Source organism: Cricetulus griseus, chromosome 2 (genome assembly GCF_003668045.3).
Source record: "Cricetulus griseus strain 17A/GY chromosome 2, alternate assembly CriGri-PICRH-1.0, whole genome shotgun sequence".
NCBI lineage: Eukaryota > Metazoa > Chordata > Mammalia > Rodentia > Cricetidae > Cricetulus > Cricetulus griseus.
This window is the reverse complement of record NC_048595.1, coordinates 262,797,994-262,816,028: the sequence shown is the minus strand read 5'-3', so window position 1 is coordinate 262,816,028 and position 18,035 is coordinate 262,797,994. Positions and strand designations below refer to the sequence as shown.

At 44.4% G+C, this 18,035-nt stretch overlaps 1 protein-coding gene and 1 non-coding gene across 3 annotated transcripts; one reads left to right on the top strand and one right to left on the bottom strand.

Moving 5' to 3' along the window:
• Window positions 1–413: 413 nt before the first annotated feature.
• LOC113834297 lies at window positions 414–627 on the bottom strand. The gene has a single exon (XR_003482734.1). It is a non-coding gene; the product is annotated as a small nucleolar RNA U3 (small nucleolar RNA).
• A 733-nt stretch (window positions 628–1,360) lies between these two features.
• On the top strand, window positions 1,361–11,542 carry Gtf3c6 (general transcription factor IIIC subunit 6). Of its 2 annotated transcripts, none has more exons than XM_027402178.2 (6): window positions 1,361–1,529; window positions 1,883–1,963; window positions 4,789–4,852; window positions 4,943–4,987; window positions 9,243–9,356; window positions 11,193–11,542. In XM_027402178.2, the coding sequence occupies exons 1-6, from the start codon at window positions 1,431–1,433 to the stop codon at window positions 11,489–11,491; spliced, it is 702 nt and encodes a 233-aa protein (XP_027257979.1). In that variant the 5' UTR covers window positions 1,361–1,430; the 3' UTR covers window positions 11,492–11,542. The 2 variants fall into 2 exon arrangements, with proteins under 2 accessions (XP_027257979.1, XP_027257980.1); XM_027402179.2 differs by having other exon boundaries at window positions 1,366–1,526.
• The last annotated feature ends 6,493 nt before the right edge of the window (window positions 11,543–18,035 follow it).

Below are 18,035 nucleotides of genomic sequence, written 5' to 3'. Positions count from 1 at the left end.
ATCATCTAATATCTCTTATTTTAATTAGCACCTTTCAGGGTGTCCACCGCCCTCAAGTAGCTTCAATTACACCTGCAAACACCTGGTGTTTACGTGAGACATCTTTAGCAAAAATAGATATGGTATATGTGCTAGTACACAATCTGCAGTTTACACGTTTTTAATTGGTTGGGAGACGGAGAGAGAAATCAAAGCACTACAGAGAGAACTTCTGAGAGTTCTAAACCCACAGAGGCAATTTTCCATGCTCTGGTGACAGCGAAAAAGTCCACTCAGTGAAAATACAGCTTTTAGCCTGAAAATAGATGAAAACAAGATCACGAACAAAAGGAAAGAACCTAAGCAATCAAACGACACAGCAACAAAATCAACAGAAAAAAATTCTTTCTAATATTTACAGGTATGAAAAAGAAACCACTCAGACTGCATTCTTTCCCTCTCACTCTCCCGGGGGAGAGAAGAACGATCATCAATGGCAATTAGCAGTTGCAGAAAGCAACACTAAGAGCCGGCTTCACGCTCAGGAAAGAATGCTGCGCCTCCTCCTCGTGGTTTCGGGTGCTCTACACAGTCAGAGAAACTTCTCTAGTAACGAACTATAGAAATGATCCCTGAAAGTATAGTCTTAAAGAACTGCTGACAACCGCTGCCAGGTCACCTCCCTCAGCTCATTTTTAACTAATGGTGACATTACATCATAACATTCGCCCTCCCAACGCTGGTAACATTTTTTAACCAAGGAATAATACATACATACATTTTCAAACTGGTGTTTGTGTGTTTCTTCGAAAAAAAATCCTAAATATTATGAATTGTAAATTAACTCAAATTTAAGTTAATTTACATATTACGGACACCAGCCAATCAGGCGCTAGTGTCTTCAGCAGCCTTAACAAACCACTTCCGGTCCAGTTTAAAGATACAGGGTGTGTGCGGCTTCTCGGGTTGTATCTTGTTTGAGACTGGTGTTCGATGGCCTTTGCTGCCTAAATCCATCCCAGTCTCCCCAGGGGCACATCCGGTGACATCAGCGTTGGGTTCATCACGCATACACCTGAGGCTGTGTAGCCAGTCTTGAATTTGCATTAATAATCCTGCTTTACACTTCCCTCCCCCAGCTGCTAAGGGTGGCAGGTATAGGCAAACCATTCCAGGTAGCTCGAATCGGTTCTCTAGTCTTAAGTGCGGCATGCAGTGTATATGAGGGGCAGCCACATTCTCTCAAGGGGGCATAAACCTAAATTCCCCAAGCTCGAAAGGTCGGAATGTGCCTAGTCTTGGAATGTGCCTAGACATGGTTCTCCGGAGGAAGCCTGGCATCGCCATCTTACTTTCGGGCGTGACGTCTGTGCGTCTGGAATCGCAATAGCCGGACACAGCACGCCGCTGCCCGTATCCAAGATGGCGCCCATGGGTGGGCGTGGCCAGTGATGGCTTCTCCGAGTGTTCGGGCAATGGCGTCTGCAATGGATCCCAGTTGGGAGGAGGAGGAGGAGGATGAGGACGAGGAAGAGGAGATAGAGGAGGTTGTAAGCGTGGGGCGAAAGCCCGCAGCGTCGGGGGTCATGGCTGTGCCAGTCCCGGGTGGGGAAGGGAGTCCAGGATGCAGATGGCGGGAACGAGGCCCGGAGGCAGCGCACTCGCTTTCAGACGCTGGGGCACGAGAAGCCGGGGAGGTCGAACCCCATTTCTCATCCACCCATTCTAGAAAGAACAGAGATGGTCTGGGCGGTTCTGCGGGTAGTCTGCTTCCACCAGAAGCTAGAAAGCTAGATCAAGTTTTCACAAAGGCCGCATCGTTAAATTGGGATTTGGGGCATTTCTGTTTATTTTCTCTTGCTCACTGGCAGTGTACCATGTTAACTTTTCTTTCTTCCATCAGGAGCAGTTTGTCCTGGTAGAATTGTCAGGAATTATTGATTCAGACTTTCTCTCCAAATGTGAGAATAAATGCAAGATTTTGGTGAGTCTTAGAATTTGGGGAATGTTGTAGGTTTTCTTTTCCCCTCTCTTTCTTTCTTTACTTTTTTTTTTTTTTTTCTCGTTTTTCAAGACAGGGTTTCTCTGTGTAGCCCAGGCTCTCCTGGAACTCGCTCTGTAGACCAGGCTGGCCTCGGAACTAAGAAATCTACTTGCCTCTGCCTCCTGAGTGCTGGGATTAAAGGCGACCACCACCATTATCCGGCGTTTTTCTTTTTCTTTTCCCTTTCTTTTCTTTTTTTCTTTCTTTTTTTTTTGTTTTTTTTTTTGTTTGTTTTTTTTTGTTTTTTCGAGACAGGGTTTCTCTGTGTAGCTTTGGAGCCTATCCTGGCACTCGCTCTGGAGACCAGGCTGGCCTCAAACTCACAGAGATCCGCTTGCCTCTGTCTCCCGAGTGCTGGCATTAAAGGCGTGCGCCACCAACGCCCGGCTCCGGCGTTTTTCTAGTTTTCTTTCTAGTAGGCTTAGTCTCAGTTCCATCCTCCAGTGATACCACAGTCAAGAGTACTAGTTTGGACCCAGACTCTGGTCTAAGTGTGGACATATAGATAGCGGTGCCATGCCAGTTGCCCGGCATCCACATGGCATGCTTCACTCAAGGGTCTGCCCATCACTATAAGACAGTCTTTGGTGTATCTTCATTGCTCACACATGCCTCACTCATCAGACTACAAGGAACATTGTCAGAGCAGACTGTCTGGGTACACCTCATAATGCCAGCACTGGAGAGCCTAAGGCAGGCAGATCACAAGTTCTATGTCATCCTTAATGACAAAGTAAATTCTAGGCCAGCTTGAGCTGCAGGAATCCTCGAAAAAACAAAAAACAAAAACAAAAACCTAAAGAAGCTGGGTAGTGGTAGCTCATGCCTTTAATCCCAGCAGCTGGATCTCTGAGTTCAAGGCCAGCCTGGTCTACAGAGTGAGTTCCAGGAGAGTGTGGGCTATACAGAGAAAAAAACCAACAAAACAAACAAGCAAACAAAAAAATTTCCAATAAACCAAACAATAACAAAAAGAAGACACAAATTAAAGATGAAGCTGTTGTTTTTTTTTTTTGTTGTTTTTTTTTTTTTTTTGAGACAGGGTTTCTCTGTGGCTTTGGAGGCTGTCCTAGAACTAGCTAGCTCTTGTAGACCAGGCTGGTCTCAAACTCACTGATCTGCCTGCCTCTGCCTCCCGAGTGCTGGGATTAAAGGTGTGATCCACCACTGCAGGCTTGAAGCTATTGTTATCAGAGTTTTTTTGGCAATATCCCTGGATCCAAAAATTTCAACCAGCTACTTTCTGCCACCTACCACAACATGCCAATAAGAGATGAGTTATGTGGTCTACATAGCAAGTTCTAGAATAGACAGGTCTATATAGAGAGATCCTGTCCCAAAACAAATGCAACAAGCCGGGTGGTGTAGCACATACCTTTAATCCCAGCACTGCAGAGGCAGGTGGATCTCTGTGAGTTCCAGACCAGCCTGGTCTACAAGAGCTAGTTCCAGGACAGCCTCCAAAGCCATAGAGAACCCCTGTCTCAAAAAAACAAAACAAACAAAAAGTCAAACAAAACAAAAACACAGGACAGCCAGGGAAACATAGAAACCCTGTCTCAGACACCAACCTCCCCAAAACAAACAAACAAACAAACCTGTAAAACCAAAACCAAACAGAGATGAGAGTTGTGAAGAGAGATTTAACCATTGTGGTCAGGTTGGAAAGACAAGAACTTTGAATGTACGTAGTAAAGGGAAATGGAGAGGTAGAACAGGTGACCTTGGCCAGGCCTGTGGTCCAGTTGATCACCACTTTCTTTTTCTGGAAAGGTTCTAGAGAAGTTGTCATCACTGTCACCTGAAGTGGGGGTGGTACAATATGGTTGCTGTAAGATTACCGTTCCTGCTTTTGGGTCTACCTTTGCATACTGTCATGGGTAATTCCCCTCATTTGGTGAGTGAGTGGTCTTTCAAGGTTTATGTTGTTTGGGGTTAGCTCAGGTCCCTTGTCATAAAGCTGTTTATTGATCAATCCCAGATAACTGCAGAAGAAAATGAATGACTTAGGAGGAGGAGAAAAGTTAAAGAGGCCAGGGTAGAGCCAGAGAAGGACAAAATGGAGTTGGGACAGTGTGTGGTGCCACCTAATTAGAGTATATTGGGAGTGTATGTTGTCATGGGAAGGGAAGAAGGTGAAAGAATTTACCAGAAGTTCTCAGAAAACGCTAACCTGGAGGAGAGGGGAAGTTCCCCTCTAAGAAACTGGTAAGGCCAGTAGGAGCCTCTATCCCTGTGGTAACAAAGACATCTGAGGTGAGAAACACAAACTTTCAGGCATAAGCTTTAACTGAAGGAAGAATATTTAGGTTGAGGAGAGGAGATAGCACTGATGAGATGGATTCATGGTAGCCAATGGCAGAGGACAGGATCGGCCTTTTGCCAGGCTGTTGGCTTCATGGTGTTCCAAGAGGTCAGAGGACAAGCTGTAGGAGTCAGTTTATCTGCTTCCACTGTGTAGGTTCCAGGGATTGAACTCAGGTCATCAGGTTTGACAGCAAGCATCCCTACCTGCTAAGTGATCTTGATGGCCCTTAAGGGTTTTTGGTTTGGTTTGGTTTGGTTTTTGTTTTGTTTTTTTGAGACAGGGTCTCATGTGTAGCCTGGGCTAGCCCCTATCTTCTATGTAGACTAAATTGGTATCAAACTCATAGATGGCCTGCTTCCTTGCTTTCCACATGCTGGGATTAAAGGCATGCCCCCACCACTGCCCTGCTGAGGGCATTTTCTAATGATAGTATTTTATGCCCTTTGATCTGTTGTAGGGAATTGACACAGAGAAGCCCATCCTGCAAGTAGACAGCTATGTGTTTGCTGGGGAATATGAAGGTAGGAGAGTGCCAGACACAAAAGCTCCTTTTCATATGGCTTTCAGAGTATCTCTGCTCTTTCCTAATTTGCCTTCACATTTTCCTGCAGATACTCTTGGGACCTGTGTTATATTTGAAGAAGGTGTTGAACGTGGTAAGTTGTTGCTATGCTAGACTAGCTTTTTCTACAGATTATTTCAAACTTACTGTGTGTTTTGCTTTTCTTTTTTTAAATTTTGTCTTATTGTTGCTTAATATCAGGTCAGCTGTGGCTCAGGTTGCCTTTGCACTCACAATCCTCATGCCCCTTTATTGCTGGGATTATAGCCTCTGTACACCACTGTGCCTGCTTCAGATACACAATGTATAGTTGTTATGATAAAGTGCGTGGGAACCTTGGTGGATTCCATGGCAGTCGAGGGTGACACAGGCGGGGGACAAACATGCCAGGCAGACAGAACTTAAGTGAGAAGTTTTATTAGTTTATTAGAAAGGGAAGGATGGGGGAAGGAAAGAGAAAAGAGGTAAAGGTACACAGAGGCAAAGAGGACAGAAGAGAAGAGGGAAAAGTCCTGTCTTCACCAAGGGAACAGCGGGAAAGAAAAAGGGAAAGAGACCGTACGTGGGCGGGGTCTGTCTTTTAAAGGGGTCCTTTGCACCTGCTTGCAGAGTATGCAACCATGGAACCCTGGTTGTACTGCCTGAGTACATTCTGCCAGGTGACAGGAACAGGCCAGCCTAATGCCTGAGTCCTTATAATAGTAACTATAGGGGGCTGGAGAGATGACTCAGCAGATAAAAACATGTCCTGTTCTTGTAGAGGACCTGAGTTCAGTTCCCAGTACTCATGTTGGTTCACAAGGGCTGCAATACCAGTTCCAGGAGATTGGCCTGGGAGGGCACATTCCCATATGCAGACACACATATACATAAACATTTCTTTTAAAAATACATTATGTGCTGGGCAGTGGTGGCGCATGCCTTTAATCCCAGCACTAGGGAGACAGAGGCAGGCAGATCACTGTGAGTTCGAGGCCAGCCTGGTCTCCAGAGCGAGTGCCCAGATAGGCTCCAAAGCTACACAGAGAAATCCTGTCTTGAAAAACAAAAACAAATAAACAAACAAACAAAAAAACATTATGTGTAATAAATATTAAAATTGAATATCTCAGGCTGGGCATGGTGGTGCACACCTTTATTCCAGTAGTTAAAAGGTAGAGACTGGTGGATCTCTGAATTCGAGGGCAGCCTGGTTTACAGAATGGATTCAGATCAGCCTGCATTTGAGACTCTGTCTCAAAACACTAATAATAAAAATAAATACTACCTCAGGCTGATGAGGTGGCTTAGTGGGTAAAGTGCCTGATAGCATGAGTTCAATCCCTGGGGCCCACACAGTAGAAGGAAAATACTGACTCGCTGTGTGCACTCCTGTGCACATACTAATACATAAAAAATGTAATAAAAAAACCCCAGCTAAGTATCATGTACCCACTGAAATTGTATCAACTCCTCTCATCTTGTCAGTTGACTTGGAATATAGTTTAGAGTGTTATAGGAGCTGGGTCTGGTGGCACAGGCTTATGATCCCAGCTATTCAGGAGGCCAAGGCAGGAGGACTGTGAGTTCAAGGCTTTACTGAGCTACACAGCAAGATTCTGCCTCAGAATCAGAAAGTTCCAGCTTAATGATAGGGTGCTGGTATCCCCTGTGGGGAATTTGTGTTCAGTTCCTAGTACCTCATAGGAGCGAGCCCCCATGTGCTCAGTTCCTAGCTTTGTCTCTAGAAATAATCACTGCTTTGAATTTGGTGTTTCTCTTTCCTGTACCTCAGTTTATATTACATATATATGAATTTTCAGACTTGAGGCTGGGGTTTAGCTTTGTGGTAGATTCTTGCCTAACTGCATGAATTTAGTCACTAATACTGCCAAACAAAACAGAAACCAAGAAGCCTATATAAATTGTAACATACCATACAAGATATTCTGTAGTTTTTTCTTTAGCTATATTTTGAGGTTCACACCTGATAATATATAGTGCAAGTTTATTTTCCTGTTGTATAGAACTCCATTTGGAGACTAGTATATTCTGTAGTTTGTTCCTATCTGAGTATAAGCCGATATTCAGTTCAACTGTATAAAATCCACCAATAGTTAATAGTTACTATTTTTTTTTTTCTTTTTTAATTTGTTTTTCTTGAGACAGGGTTTATCTGTGTAGCCCTGGCTGTCCTAGAACTCACTCTGTAGACCATGCTGGCCTCTCACTCAGAGATCTGCCTGCCTCTATCTAAAGAGTGTGCTGGAATTAAAGGTGTGCTCCAGCACCGGCTGGCTTGTTTTGGTTTTCTTTTCTTTTCTTTTCTTTTTTTTTTTTTTCCTCTGTGTAGCTTTGGAGCCGATCCTGGCACTCGCTCTGCCTGCCTCTGCCTCCCAAGTGCTGGGATTAAAGGGGTGCGCCACCAACGCCCAGCTTTGTTTTGGTTTTCTGAGACAGGGTTCTTTTGTGTAGTCCTGGCTGTCCTGGAACTCTGTTTTGTAGACCAGGCTGGCCTTGAACTCAGGGATCTTCCTCCATCTGCCTCCTGAGTGCTAGGATTAAAGGTTTGAGCCACCACACACAGCAGATAGCTACTATTTGTCATCTTCTATATGTTAGGTAATGTTCTAAAGGATACAGTCATTTAATCATTTAATCCTTACCACAGTTCAGTATTCAAGACACTTTTTGTATGTTTGTAAGTAGCCATTGAACAGGGTGGCTTGGAATTCTCTGTGTATCCCAGGCTGGACTTAAATTCTGCTATTGTCTTAGCCTCCATGTGCCAGGATAGGTCCCACTTTCATGTTTGTTCAGAGTTAGAGGAAGCACAGGGGTCACTGACACTCTCTGACTCACATAGGAGTGAGTGGCAGGGCCAGGGTTTGAATGTAGCTTGGCTTCAGGGCTTACATCCATTTTCTCTTGGTGATGTTGGGGATTGAACTACAGCTTTGCATATGCTAAGGAGCTATGCACATCCCCTCCTTGCCTGATCTCAGACTTGTGATGCTCCTGTCTCAGCCTTCTGAGCATTTTGCTGTCCAACAATGGCTGTCTTAATGTTCTTTTTTTTTTTTTTAAGATTTTATTTATTCATTATGTATACAGTCTTCTGCCTGCATGCCAGCAGAGAGCACCAGATCTCATCCAAGGTGGTTGTGAGCCACCATGTGGTTACTGGGAATTGAACTCAGGGCCTCTGGAAGAACAGTCAGTGCTCTTAACCGCTGAGCCATCACTACAGCCCTGTCTTAATGTTCTTAACTGAACTGAATACCTTGCCATAAAACTGCTACCATACATTTTTTATGTGTGTCTTTGTAAGTATAGGTAAAGCTGTCTCCAAACTTTATATCTAGAACTAGGTTGAAGAGCTAGGGAAAGAAATAGACTTAGTAAGAGAGTGGGGTTGTACCTTTCCTCAAGAACATTTGCTTACCATGTATGAGGCCTTAGCCACAAGTATCCAACCTTAAAAAATAAACATAAAAGGAGAGGTGGGGGAGAATAAAAATGGAATGTATGCAATCTTCAACTTGAACAGCTTGAACCACGTGACAGTCTTTTTTTTTTTAAGATTTTATTTATTTATTACGTATAGTCTTCTGCCTGCATGCCAGCAGAGGGCACCAGATCTCATTTAAGGTGGTTGTGAGCCACCATGTGGTTGCCGGGAATTGAACTCAGGACCTCTGGAAGAACAGTCAGTGCTTTTAACTGCTGAGCCGTCTCTCCAGCCCCCCACGTGACAGTCTTAAGTTTAAATATTAACAATAGCTGGACTCCATAGGGTTCAGATGAATAGATGTCATTCTCTCTTGACATGTACCAAGAGTTCACACTTGGCAGAGTAGTTTGCGGACATTTCTGGCATTCCCCATCTTTGGTTCAGAGTCTCATTATCTATTTGTCTGGGTCCATATTTTAAAAGTTGTAGTTCTAGGCAGCAATCACAGCAGGTTTTATCACAGGCTTTTCTAATTGGGAGCATCCCCGCTCAAGCCTCTAGCTTCAAGTAGGGCATTTGATTCTGGTCCTTCATTTGGATGATGGAATTGTAGACATATTGCCCTACAGGCCAACTCCTGACCCCTACTTCCCATGTTAGGGCTTGAGTCTACCCTGCTGTTGCTTTATTCTCTTTGTTTTTATGTTTCTGTCCTTGAAGCTGTATGTGTCTGAGTCTATTGTTCCTTCACGTGACAATGTCATCTATCATTCCTTTGCATGTGGGACAGGAATGATAAATTACAATGTGAACTTCCTGTGCTGTTTCTATAGGAAGTAGTTGAGACAGACTCCCTCAACTTGAGTACTTGATTTGATGGCATGAAGCAGTATAATAAGATCACTTTATATCCTAGTGGATCCGGAAGGGACTGACAAAACAGTGCTGAAATACAAATGCCACACAATGAAGAAACTCAGCATGACAAGGACTCTTCTGACAGAAAAGAAGGAAGGCGAAGAAAACATAGGTTCGTTCACTCTATTCTTTGAAGATGGGTGCTCTTGGGCTGGGAATGAAGCTAAGTGGTTGAGAACATTTGCCTAGCATTTGTGACACCCTTGGATCAGTGCCTAGTGCTAGCCAGATGGTGGCATATGCTTGTAATCCCAGTGCTTTGGAGGTTGGGGAAGGTAGCTGAAGACCAGGAGTTCAAGGCCAGATTCAACTACTTGGCAAGTAGAAGGAAGATAGGAGCTCAAACACTCTGTCACAAAAACAAAAAAAGTCCTGAGTCCCACCCCCCCACACACACATATGTATGTACATACATACATACATACATACGTACGTACGTACGTACGTACATACATACATACATACATACATATATACGTACATACATACGTACATACATACGTACATACATACATACGTTGTGGAGTTTTCTTGTCCCACTGCCCTCTTTTAGCCCCACATAAGCACATGGACGCTATATTATAAAACTGTTAGCCGAAGGTAGGTGCTTCTTATTGGCTAGCTCTGTCTTAATTATTAACCCATAACTACTAATCCATGTATTTCTACATGGACTTAGTTTACCGGAGGAGGGTCCAGATCTCTTACTCCTTTGGGGGCTATATGTCATCTTTTTCTAGCGGGCTTTCTCTGTCTACCTTTCCCAGAAAGTAGGTGATCTTAGTGTAGGCTTGCTATCAGGATAGTCCCTAGACTTTATAGAGATAACTATATTAATAAACGAGAGTATATTAAAATTGAGCACTATACTGGGTGTGTGGTTCTTAGGTACAATCCTAGAATGTGGAAGATCAGGCCAGCGTCAGAGTTCTTCCTTTTGCTTTCATGCCACAGATTCCCGCTGCCTTCTGATGTCCTCCCTGACTCTCAGTTTATGCCTCCCTCACCATTCCCTTTCTACATACATATCCTACATACACATTTAAATTTGGATTCCACATATGAGGGAAAGCATGCAGTACCTGTCTTTCTCATCCAGCCTATTTTGCTTAACAGTGAGTTCTGGTTGCATCCATTTTCCTGCATATGTTAATTTAATTCTTACTTATAAGCTAAATAAAATTACATTGTGGCCGTTCGTTGGTGGTGCACACCTTTAATCCCAGCACTCTGGAGACAGAGGTAGGCGGATCTCTGTGAGTTCGAGGTCAGCCTGGTCTACAGAGGGAGTTCCAGGATAGGCTCCAAAGCAATACAGAGAAACCCTGTCTCGAAAAACAAACATAAAAGAGGTGATAAAATTGCGTCATATATTGTGTATTTACTATATGTACCACTTTTTTTTAAAGACAGGATCTCTTATAGCCACCTCCTTAGTGCTGGGATTACAGGCGGGCACTGCCTCTCCTTTTCTGGTGCTGGGTAATGGCTCAGTAGGCAAAGCTCAATCCTCAGCACCCTTGCAGTGGCCTGGGGAGGTGGACACAGGAGGACAGGCTTGCCAGTCAGTCAGTGTAGCTGTGTGAAGACAGTGTGAAATAAAATAGTTAGAGGTGCTCCGCCCGAAGGAAAGATACTTCAGCATGAACTTGAGGCGTGCAAAGCTGTGTCCTCACTACATTTGTTTATGCCTTTTGTGAATACTGCAGCCATAAACATAGATGTGCAACACACATACTCCTATGGGTGTTTAGGAGTGGTCCAGCTAGATCATTGGGTGGCCCTCTTCTCTTTAAGGCATTGTCATACTGATTTCTATAGTGGTTGTACAGATTTACATCCCCACCAGCCCTGTGTAACAGCTCTTCATCTGCGCCCCATTTGTTGTCAGTCAAGAAAAAACATACACTTAACTGAAATTTCTGTTTCTTACCTCCTGCCCAATTAGATGGTGTAGAATGGCTACAAATGAAGGATAATGATTTCTCCTATAGACCCAACATGATTTGCAGCTTTCTGCATGAAAATGAAGATGAAGCTGTAGCGCCAGCCCCCGAGAAAGCCGTGGAGTTGGAAGACCAAGAGGCCCAAATGAAAGGCAGCACAGAGCAGACACACGAGCAGGAGAGAGTGCAGTACCTGGAAGCAGGGGACCCTGGTCCTCTTGGAGATGTCCCTGCTGAGATGGGCAGTTCTGTTTCCATGGGAATTCAGGGTGGAGATATTTCTCAAAACAGCCAGTCATGAACTTAAAAAAAAAAAAAAAAAGTCTTATCTACAATAATTGCTGTGTAGCTTGCAGTTGGTTCACCATTCTGTTGTTACTGTTGGCAGTGTACATACTTTCAGTTATAATACATTTTAGTATACTAGAATCATGCAGGATCAGACAGGAATTCAATTTTTAAAACTATTACTTAAGGGACTAGAGAGATAGTTAAGGGCACTGGCTTCTCTTCCAGAGGACCTGGGTGTGATTCCCAGTGCATATATGGCAGCTCACAGCCATCTGTGGCTTCAGTTCTGGGAGATCTGATGCCTGCTTCTGGCCTCTGTTGGCACCAAGTTCTCTCCTACCTGTCTTTGGGTTCTGGGAATCAAACTCAGGTCATCAGTCCAGTACAGCTAATGCTTTCCCTGCTAGGTCATCTCACAGCCCTCTGTCTACCTACATACAGCCCCCATTTAAAAGTGTTTATATGTCTGTGTGAGTGTGTAGTGTGTTCACCACAATCTGACCTGCTCCCGAGGAGGCCAGAACAATTTTTGTTGCTAGAACTAGATGGTCATGAGCCATGTGGGTGCTAGGAATCAAAGCCCAGCCCTCCTCAAGAGCAGTAAGTCCTCTTAACTGCTGAACCATCGCTTGTCATTCTCCTCTACTAGACAGGCTTCAAAGCTACAGAGAAACCCTGATTTCAGGGGAGAAGAAAAAAGTATACATACATACATACATACGCTATATACATGTTCTGCCTGCATGTGTCCCTGAAGGCCAGAAGAGGGCACCAGATCTCATTGTAGATGGTTGTGAGCCATCATGTGGTTGTTGGGAATTGAACTCAGGACCTCTGGAAGAGCAGCCAGTACTCTTAACCGCTGAGCCTTCTCTCCAGCCCTCCTTTTGTTTTCTGAGACAAAGTTTTGCTATGTAACCCAGACTAGCCCTAAATTCTCCAGCCTTCCGATTGTAGCTAGTGTTCTTGTATTTGAAAGTCATCTTGCACATAGAAGCTATGAAGGGCAGAAGCAACAAGACAATAGGTTGGATTCTGAAACCAGTGCTGCCCTGGACTGCTGTTAGGCAGAGGTTCAGCAAAACTACTTCCTGGAAAAGAGACCTTGAGGTGTTTTTCAGTTTGGTTTCAGATTGGGTGTCAGAATAGGAACTAGGCAGACATCAAACCAATAGTGACCTATCTGCTTCTGTCTCCTGAGTGCTGGGATTCAAGAATTGCCACCATGCCCAGCTGATCTTGATTTTTTCCTTTCAGTCCTTCAAGAAATAATGTCACGTGTGATACTAGCAATATTATGATAAAAAAAATGGCCCCTTGCCAGGAGGTATAACTCAGTGGTAGAGTGATTGATTACTTAGCCTCTGGGTTTGATGCTCAGCACCCACTCAAACGAAAAGATACCTGGACAAGGAAGATGGGCAGGTATTATAAATGCCTATTAAACAACACGGTCTGGCTGGGTGGTGGTAGTGCACACTTTTAATCCCTGCACTTGGAAGGCAGAGAGAGGCAAGCGGTCTCTGACGTTTTGAGGCCAGCCTGATCTACAAAACAGGTTCCAGGACAGCCAGGTGTTACACAGAGAAACCCTGTCTCAAAAACAAAAAACAACAAAAAATCCATGGTCTGGAGAGTTGACTCGGCTTAAGAGTGCATAGTGCTCTTGCAGAGGATCCAAATTCAGTTCCCAGCATACACATCAGGCAGTTCACAAATGCCTATATAACTCCTGCTCTAGGCAGGCACATCTCTGAATTCATTGCCAGCCTGGTCTATGTAACAAGTTCTGTGCCAGGCAGAGAGACATAGTGGGGTCTCAAAAGAAGCACAAACATGCAGTGTGCTTGGGGACAACACCCAATGTGCTCTCAGTGCTGGGAACCAAACTCAGGTTCTCTGGGAGAGCAGCAAGCACTCCTAACTGCTGACCTCAGATTGCTAGGCTTGCCAAGAAGCACCTATACCCACCAATCCATCTCCCCAGCCCAGCCAGGGTTATTTTGTTGTGTGTTTTGGTTTTGGTTTTTTGAGACAGGGTTTCTCTATTATTTTGGAGGCTGTCCTCGCACTCACTCTGTGGACCAGGCTGGCCTCGAACTCACAGAGATCCACCTCCTTCTGCCTCCTGAGTGCTGGGATTAAAGGTGTGCGCCACCAACGCCTGGCAGGACTTTACTTTTAAGTCAGATACATGGAGTTTCTATTACAGATCAGTTCCTTAGAAGACACCTATGCAGTGTCCTCCATCTTAATTCACTTCTGACTCTGTCAACCTGGACCTGTCAGCTCTTGCAGGTTAAAGGGCTCAGTCCTGTGGGGTTGTCCCATCTCTACATGCTAATCTCAAGTAGTGAGTTCCCCAAGTTACCCACAATTTACCACTTGGCGACAAACTGCGTGTTCCCACAATCCTCTCCTCACTTTTAACCACTTGCTGTTAAAAATGGTTCATAGAATTTAGGAAAAGCACCTGGGAAAGTTTGTTTACTAGAAATTTTTGCTTATTTATTTTGAGGTAGTGCCTTATATAGTCCTGTCTGACCTTAAACTTGTCTACTGAGGATAACCTTTAGCTGATCCTCTTTGGAAACAGCCAGATGGAGAGACTGCTTAGAGCCAAGTGGGTGTTGCATCTTCTTTCAAAGCCATCCCCCCAGAGCCTCCACATGATCAAGACAAACTCACAAAGTCCTGTCCTGGGGCTTTTATACCTGCTTCATTATTAAGCATGGGTGGTTAAGTAACTGGCCACATGCAGCTCCAGTCCTTTTACCATTCATGATGGTAAATCAAAGTGAGGTTGAAAGCTCCAAGTTGTTTCTGGAATTCAGTGCAGGAGTTTGAGCCTAGTAACAGCCCAGATAGGACCAGCCAGCCCTTAACCTGAAGGTATTTAGAAGCCACCCTACCACCTGTTGTTCTTTGCTGCAGCTTCAGGCAATGAAACATGATCCACCAAACTTAACAAATCACATGGAGTTTATTGGGAAAGGGAGCAAAGGGAGGGGAGCAGAAATGGAAAGAAGAGAAAACAGGCAGGAGGCGCTTGCTGATATAGGGAACGGGAACGCTTTAGAAGGAGTCTTAGCAGTTGAAACTATAGTCATGGAGCTGCTGTTGGCCCAGCTCCGGGTGGCCCCCGTTCCACATGGTTTCTGCAGGCAGATTCCTTATGCAGCTACCTAACGGATACAAGATGCAGCCATGCAACCTTTGACAGCTGTTAGTGAGGAGTGATCACCTGTCAAAGATGGATCCCAGGGCGAGGGAAGGTAGCCCAGGGAAGATCTATCCTGGGCAGGATTAGAGCCGCCCACCCAGCGACCAGGAAAGTTTCCCTAAGGAGAAGTTACAGGCCAAGGAGAGGGCTGGCAAGGAGTGAGAGGCCGGTGTTGAGAAACCACAGAGCCAGAGAAGGGAGCAGGTACTGGACTAGGTTTCCCAGGACCCGGGGAGAGGTAGAAGAGGTAGAAGCCAGGGTATCAGCACCACCTGCCATCATTTATCCCAATATGCAAAAAGATCCATTTACTGGAGTGGCAGGACATGCCTAGCAGGATATACATTTAATCTTGACTGTCCATAAAGAAAGGCAGCATGGCAAGTTTCATATCAGCACGGGCAATACCTCTATGGCAGCTTTGGCTGCATTTCACGATCCTCCTCACCAAAACAGAACACATAAAAGCTCAGACCTTAATACAGTAAGTTAGGTGCTGGGCAGTGGTGGCTCATGCCTTTAATCCCAGCACTTGAGAGGCAGAGACAAGTAGGTCTCTGAGTTCGAGGCCGGCCTGGTCTACAGAGATAATTTCAGAACAACCAGAACTAAATAGAGAAACTCTGCCTCAAACCAAAAACAAAAGTAGAAAAACTGGTAAATTAGGCCAGGTATGGTGGCAAATGCCCATAATCTTGACACTCAAAAAGTAGAAACTGGAAGAATTCAACTGTGGATTCAAGATCCTGTGGTCTATCAGGATAGCAAAAACAACCCTGTACAATAAAGGAACTTCTGGAGGCATCACCATCCCGACTTCAAGCTCTATTACAGAGCTATAGTCCTGCAAACAGCTTGGTATTGGCACAAAAATAGATAGGTAGACCAATGGAATAGAGTTGAAAACCGATATTAACCCACACACCTACGAACACCTGATTTTTGACAATCCAAATTTATACTCTGGAACAAAGAGAACATCTTCAACAAATGGTGCTGGCATAACTGGATGGGGACATGTAGAAGACTGCAGATAGACCCAAGCCTATTGCCAGGCACAAAACTTAAGTCAAAATGGATCAATGACCTCAACATAAACCCAGCCACACTAACCCTATTAGAAGACAAAGTGGGAAATACCTTTGAATTAATTGGTACAGGAGACCACTTCCTGAACATTACACCAGTAGCACAGACACTGAGATCAACAATTGATAAATGGGACCTCCTGAAACTGAGAAGCTTCTGTCAGGCAAAGGATACAGTCAGCAAGACAAAACGATAGCCCACAGACTGGGAAAAGATATTCACTAACCCCACATCTGACAGAGGGCTGATCTCCAAAATATACAAAGAACTCAAGAAGCTAGTCTCCAAAACACCAAACAATCCAATTAAAAAGTGTGGTATAGAACTAAATAGACAATTCTCAATAGAGGAATCTTAAATGGTTGAAAAACACATAAGAAAGTGTTCAACAGCCTTAGCCATCAGGGAAATGCAAATCAAAACAACTCTGAGATACCATCTTACTTCTGTCAGAATGGCCAAAATCAAAAACACCAATGACAGTTTATCCTGGAGAGGATGTGGAGAAAGGGGAACACTTCTCCACTGCTGATGGGAGTGCCAACCTGTATAGCCACTTTGGAAATCAGTATGGTGACTCCTCAAGAAAATGGGAATCAGTCTACCACAAGATCCATCAATTCCACTCCTAGGCATATACCCAAAAGAAGCACATTCATACAACAAGGACATCTGTTCAACGATGTTCATAGCAGCACTATTTGTAATAACCAGAAAGTGGAAGCAGCTTAGATGCCCTTCAACCAAAGAATGGATAGAGAAAATGTAGTACGTTTACACAATGCAGTACTACTCAGTGAAAAAAAACAATGGAATCTTGAAATTTGCAGGAAAATGGATGGAACTGGAAGAAACCATTCTGAGCGAGGTAACCCAATCACAAAAAGACAAACATGATATGTGCTCACTCATATATGGATTTTAAACATAGAGTAAAGGATTATCAGTCTACAATCCACACTGCCAGAGAAGCTAGTAAACAAGGAGGACCCTAAGAGAGACATACATGGCCCCCTGGAGAAGGGGAAAGGGTCAAGATCCCCTAAGCAAATTGAGAGCACGGAAAGAGGGAGGAGGGAGCTACGGAGAATGAGAAGGGAAGAAGAGAATTGATGCAGAGATCTTGAGGGAGCAGAAAGGTTGAGTCAGGGGAAGAATAGAAGAAAGGATATGTGATAGGTAGGGTTTTAGTTGGGTGGGTGGTAGGGGAGGACAGGAGGGAGAAGGGAACTGGGACTGACATGTAAAACACTCTTGTTTCTAATTCAAATAAAAAATCTGAAAAGAAATAAAAAAGATCCTGTGGTCTATATAGTAAGTTACAGGCCAGACAAAGCAATGTAGGGAAACCCTGTCTTAAGATAAAACCCAAAGCCTAGTAAGTTAAAGTCAGACTTAAGAGAGCACACTGTGAGCATTAATTCATACTATATACATTCAGAAAAGGCAAGTACCTAAAACTGGATTAAAGGTTGACAGTATGAGCTATGAGCATACTTCATGTTATAGCTCAGATGGGCAGGGACTCTGACGATCGGGAGCCAAGGAATACTACAGGTCACAGTAAGGTTGGCAGCTTACAGTTCTGCTCTGGCAGGGGAGGGCTTCTCTAGTTTAACAGCTCTGCTCTGGCTCTGGCAAAAAGTTGTTACTTCTCTCCACCCCAGCAAAACAAGGTCACACCCAAACCTCATTCAAGAGATTTATTGGGAGGGAGGAATCCAAGAGAGTGGCTATCTCTGCTAGGATGGCAGAGTACAGCTGCAGGAGAGCCAGAAGCTGAACAGGCACAGGGTTTATATAGGGCTTCTGGGAAGGGGGGGGGGGTTGTTCCAGGGAGATTTCCATGGTGGGGATTGGTCAGATTTCAATCCCAGAGCTCAGATTGGTTTTCTGCTCAGGCTCAGGGTCAGATTTGGCTCTGGTTTCAGGGTCAAAGTATGTTTCTTTCACTGGTCCTTTTGGCTCTAATTTTGGGCCCAGGGTGTATTTCTTTCACTGACTCAGATTCTAGGGTCAAAGTGTGTTTCTTTGGCACTGGTTTCAGGGCCAGGGTGCATTTCTTTGGTTCTGGTTGCAGGGCCAAAGTGTGTTTCTTTGGCTCTGCTCAGGGTGTGTTTCTTCGACTAGCCCTTTTCCCTATAGTGACACTGGGCAGATGGGTAGGTGAGCTCTTTGAAATAATAAAAGTATGTTGAAATTAGATAGTGGTTATGGGTACTGAAATGCCAGGCCTGCACCC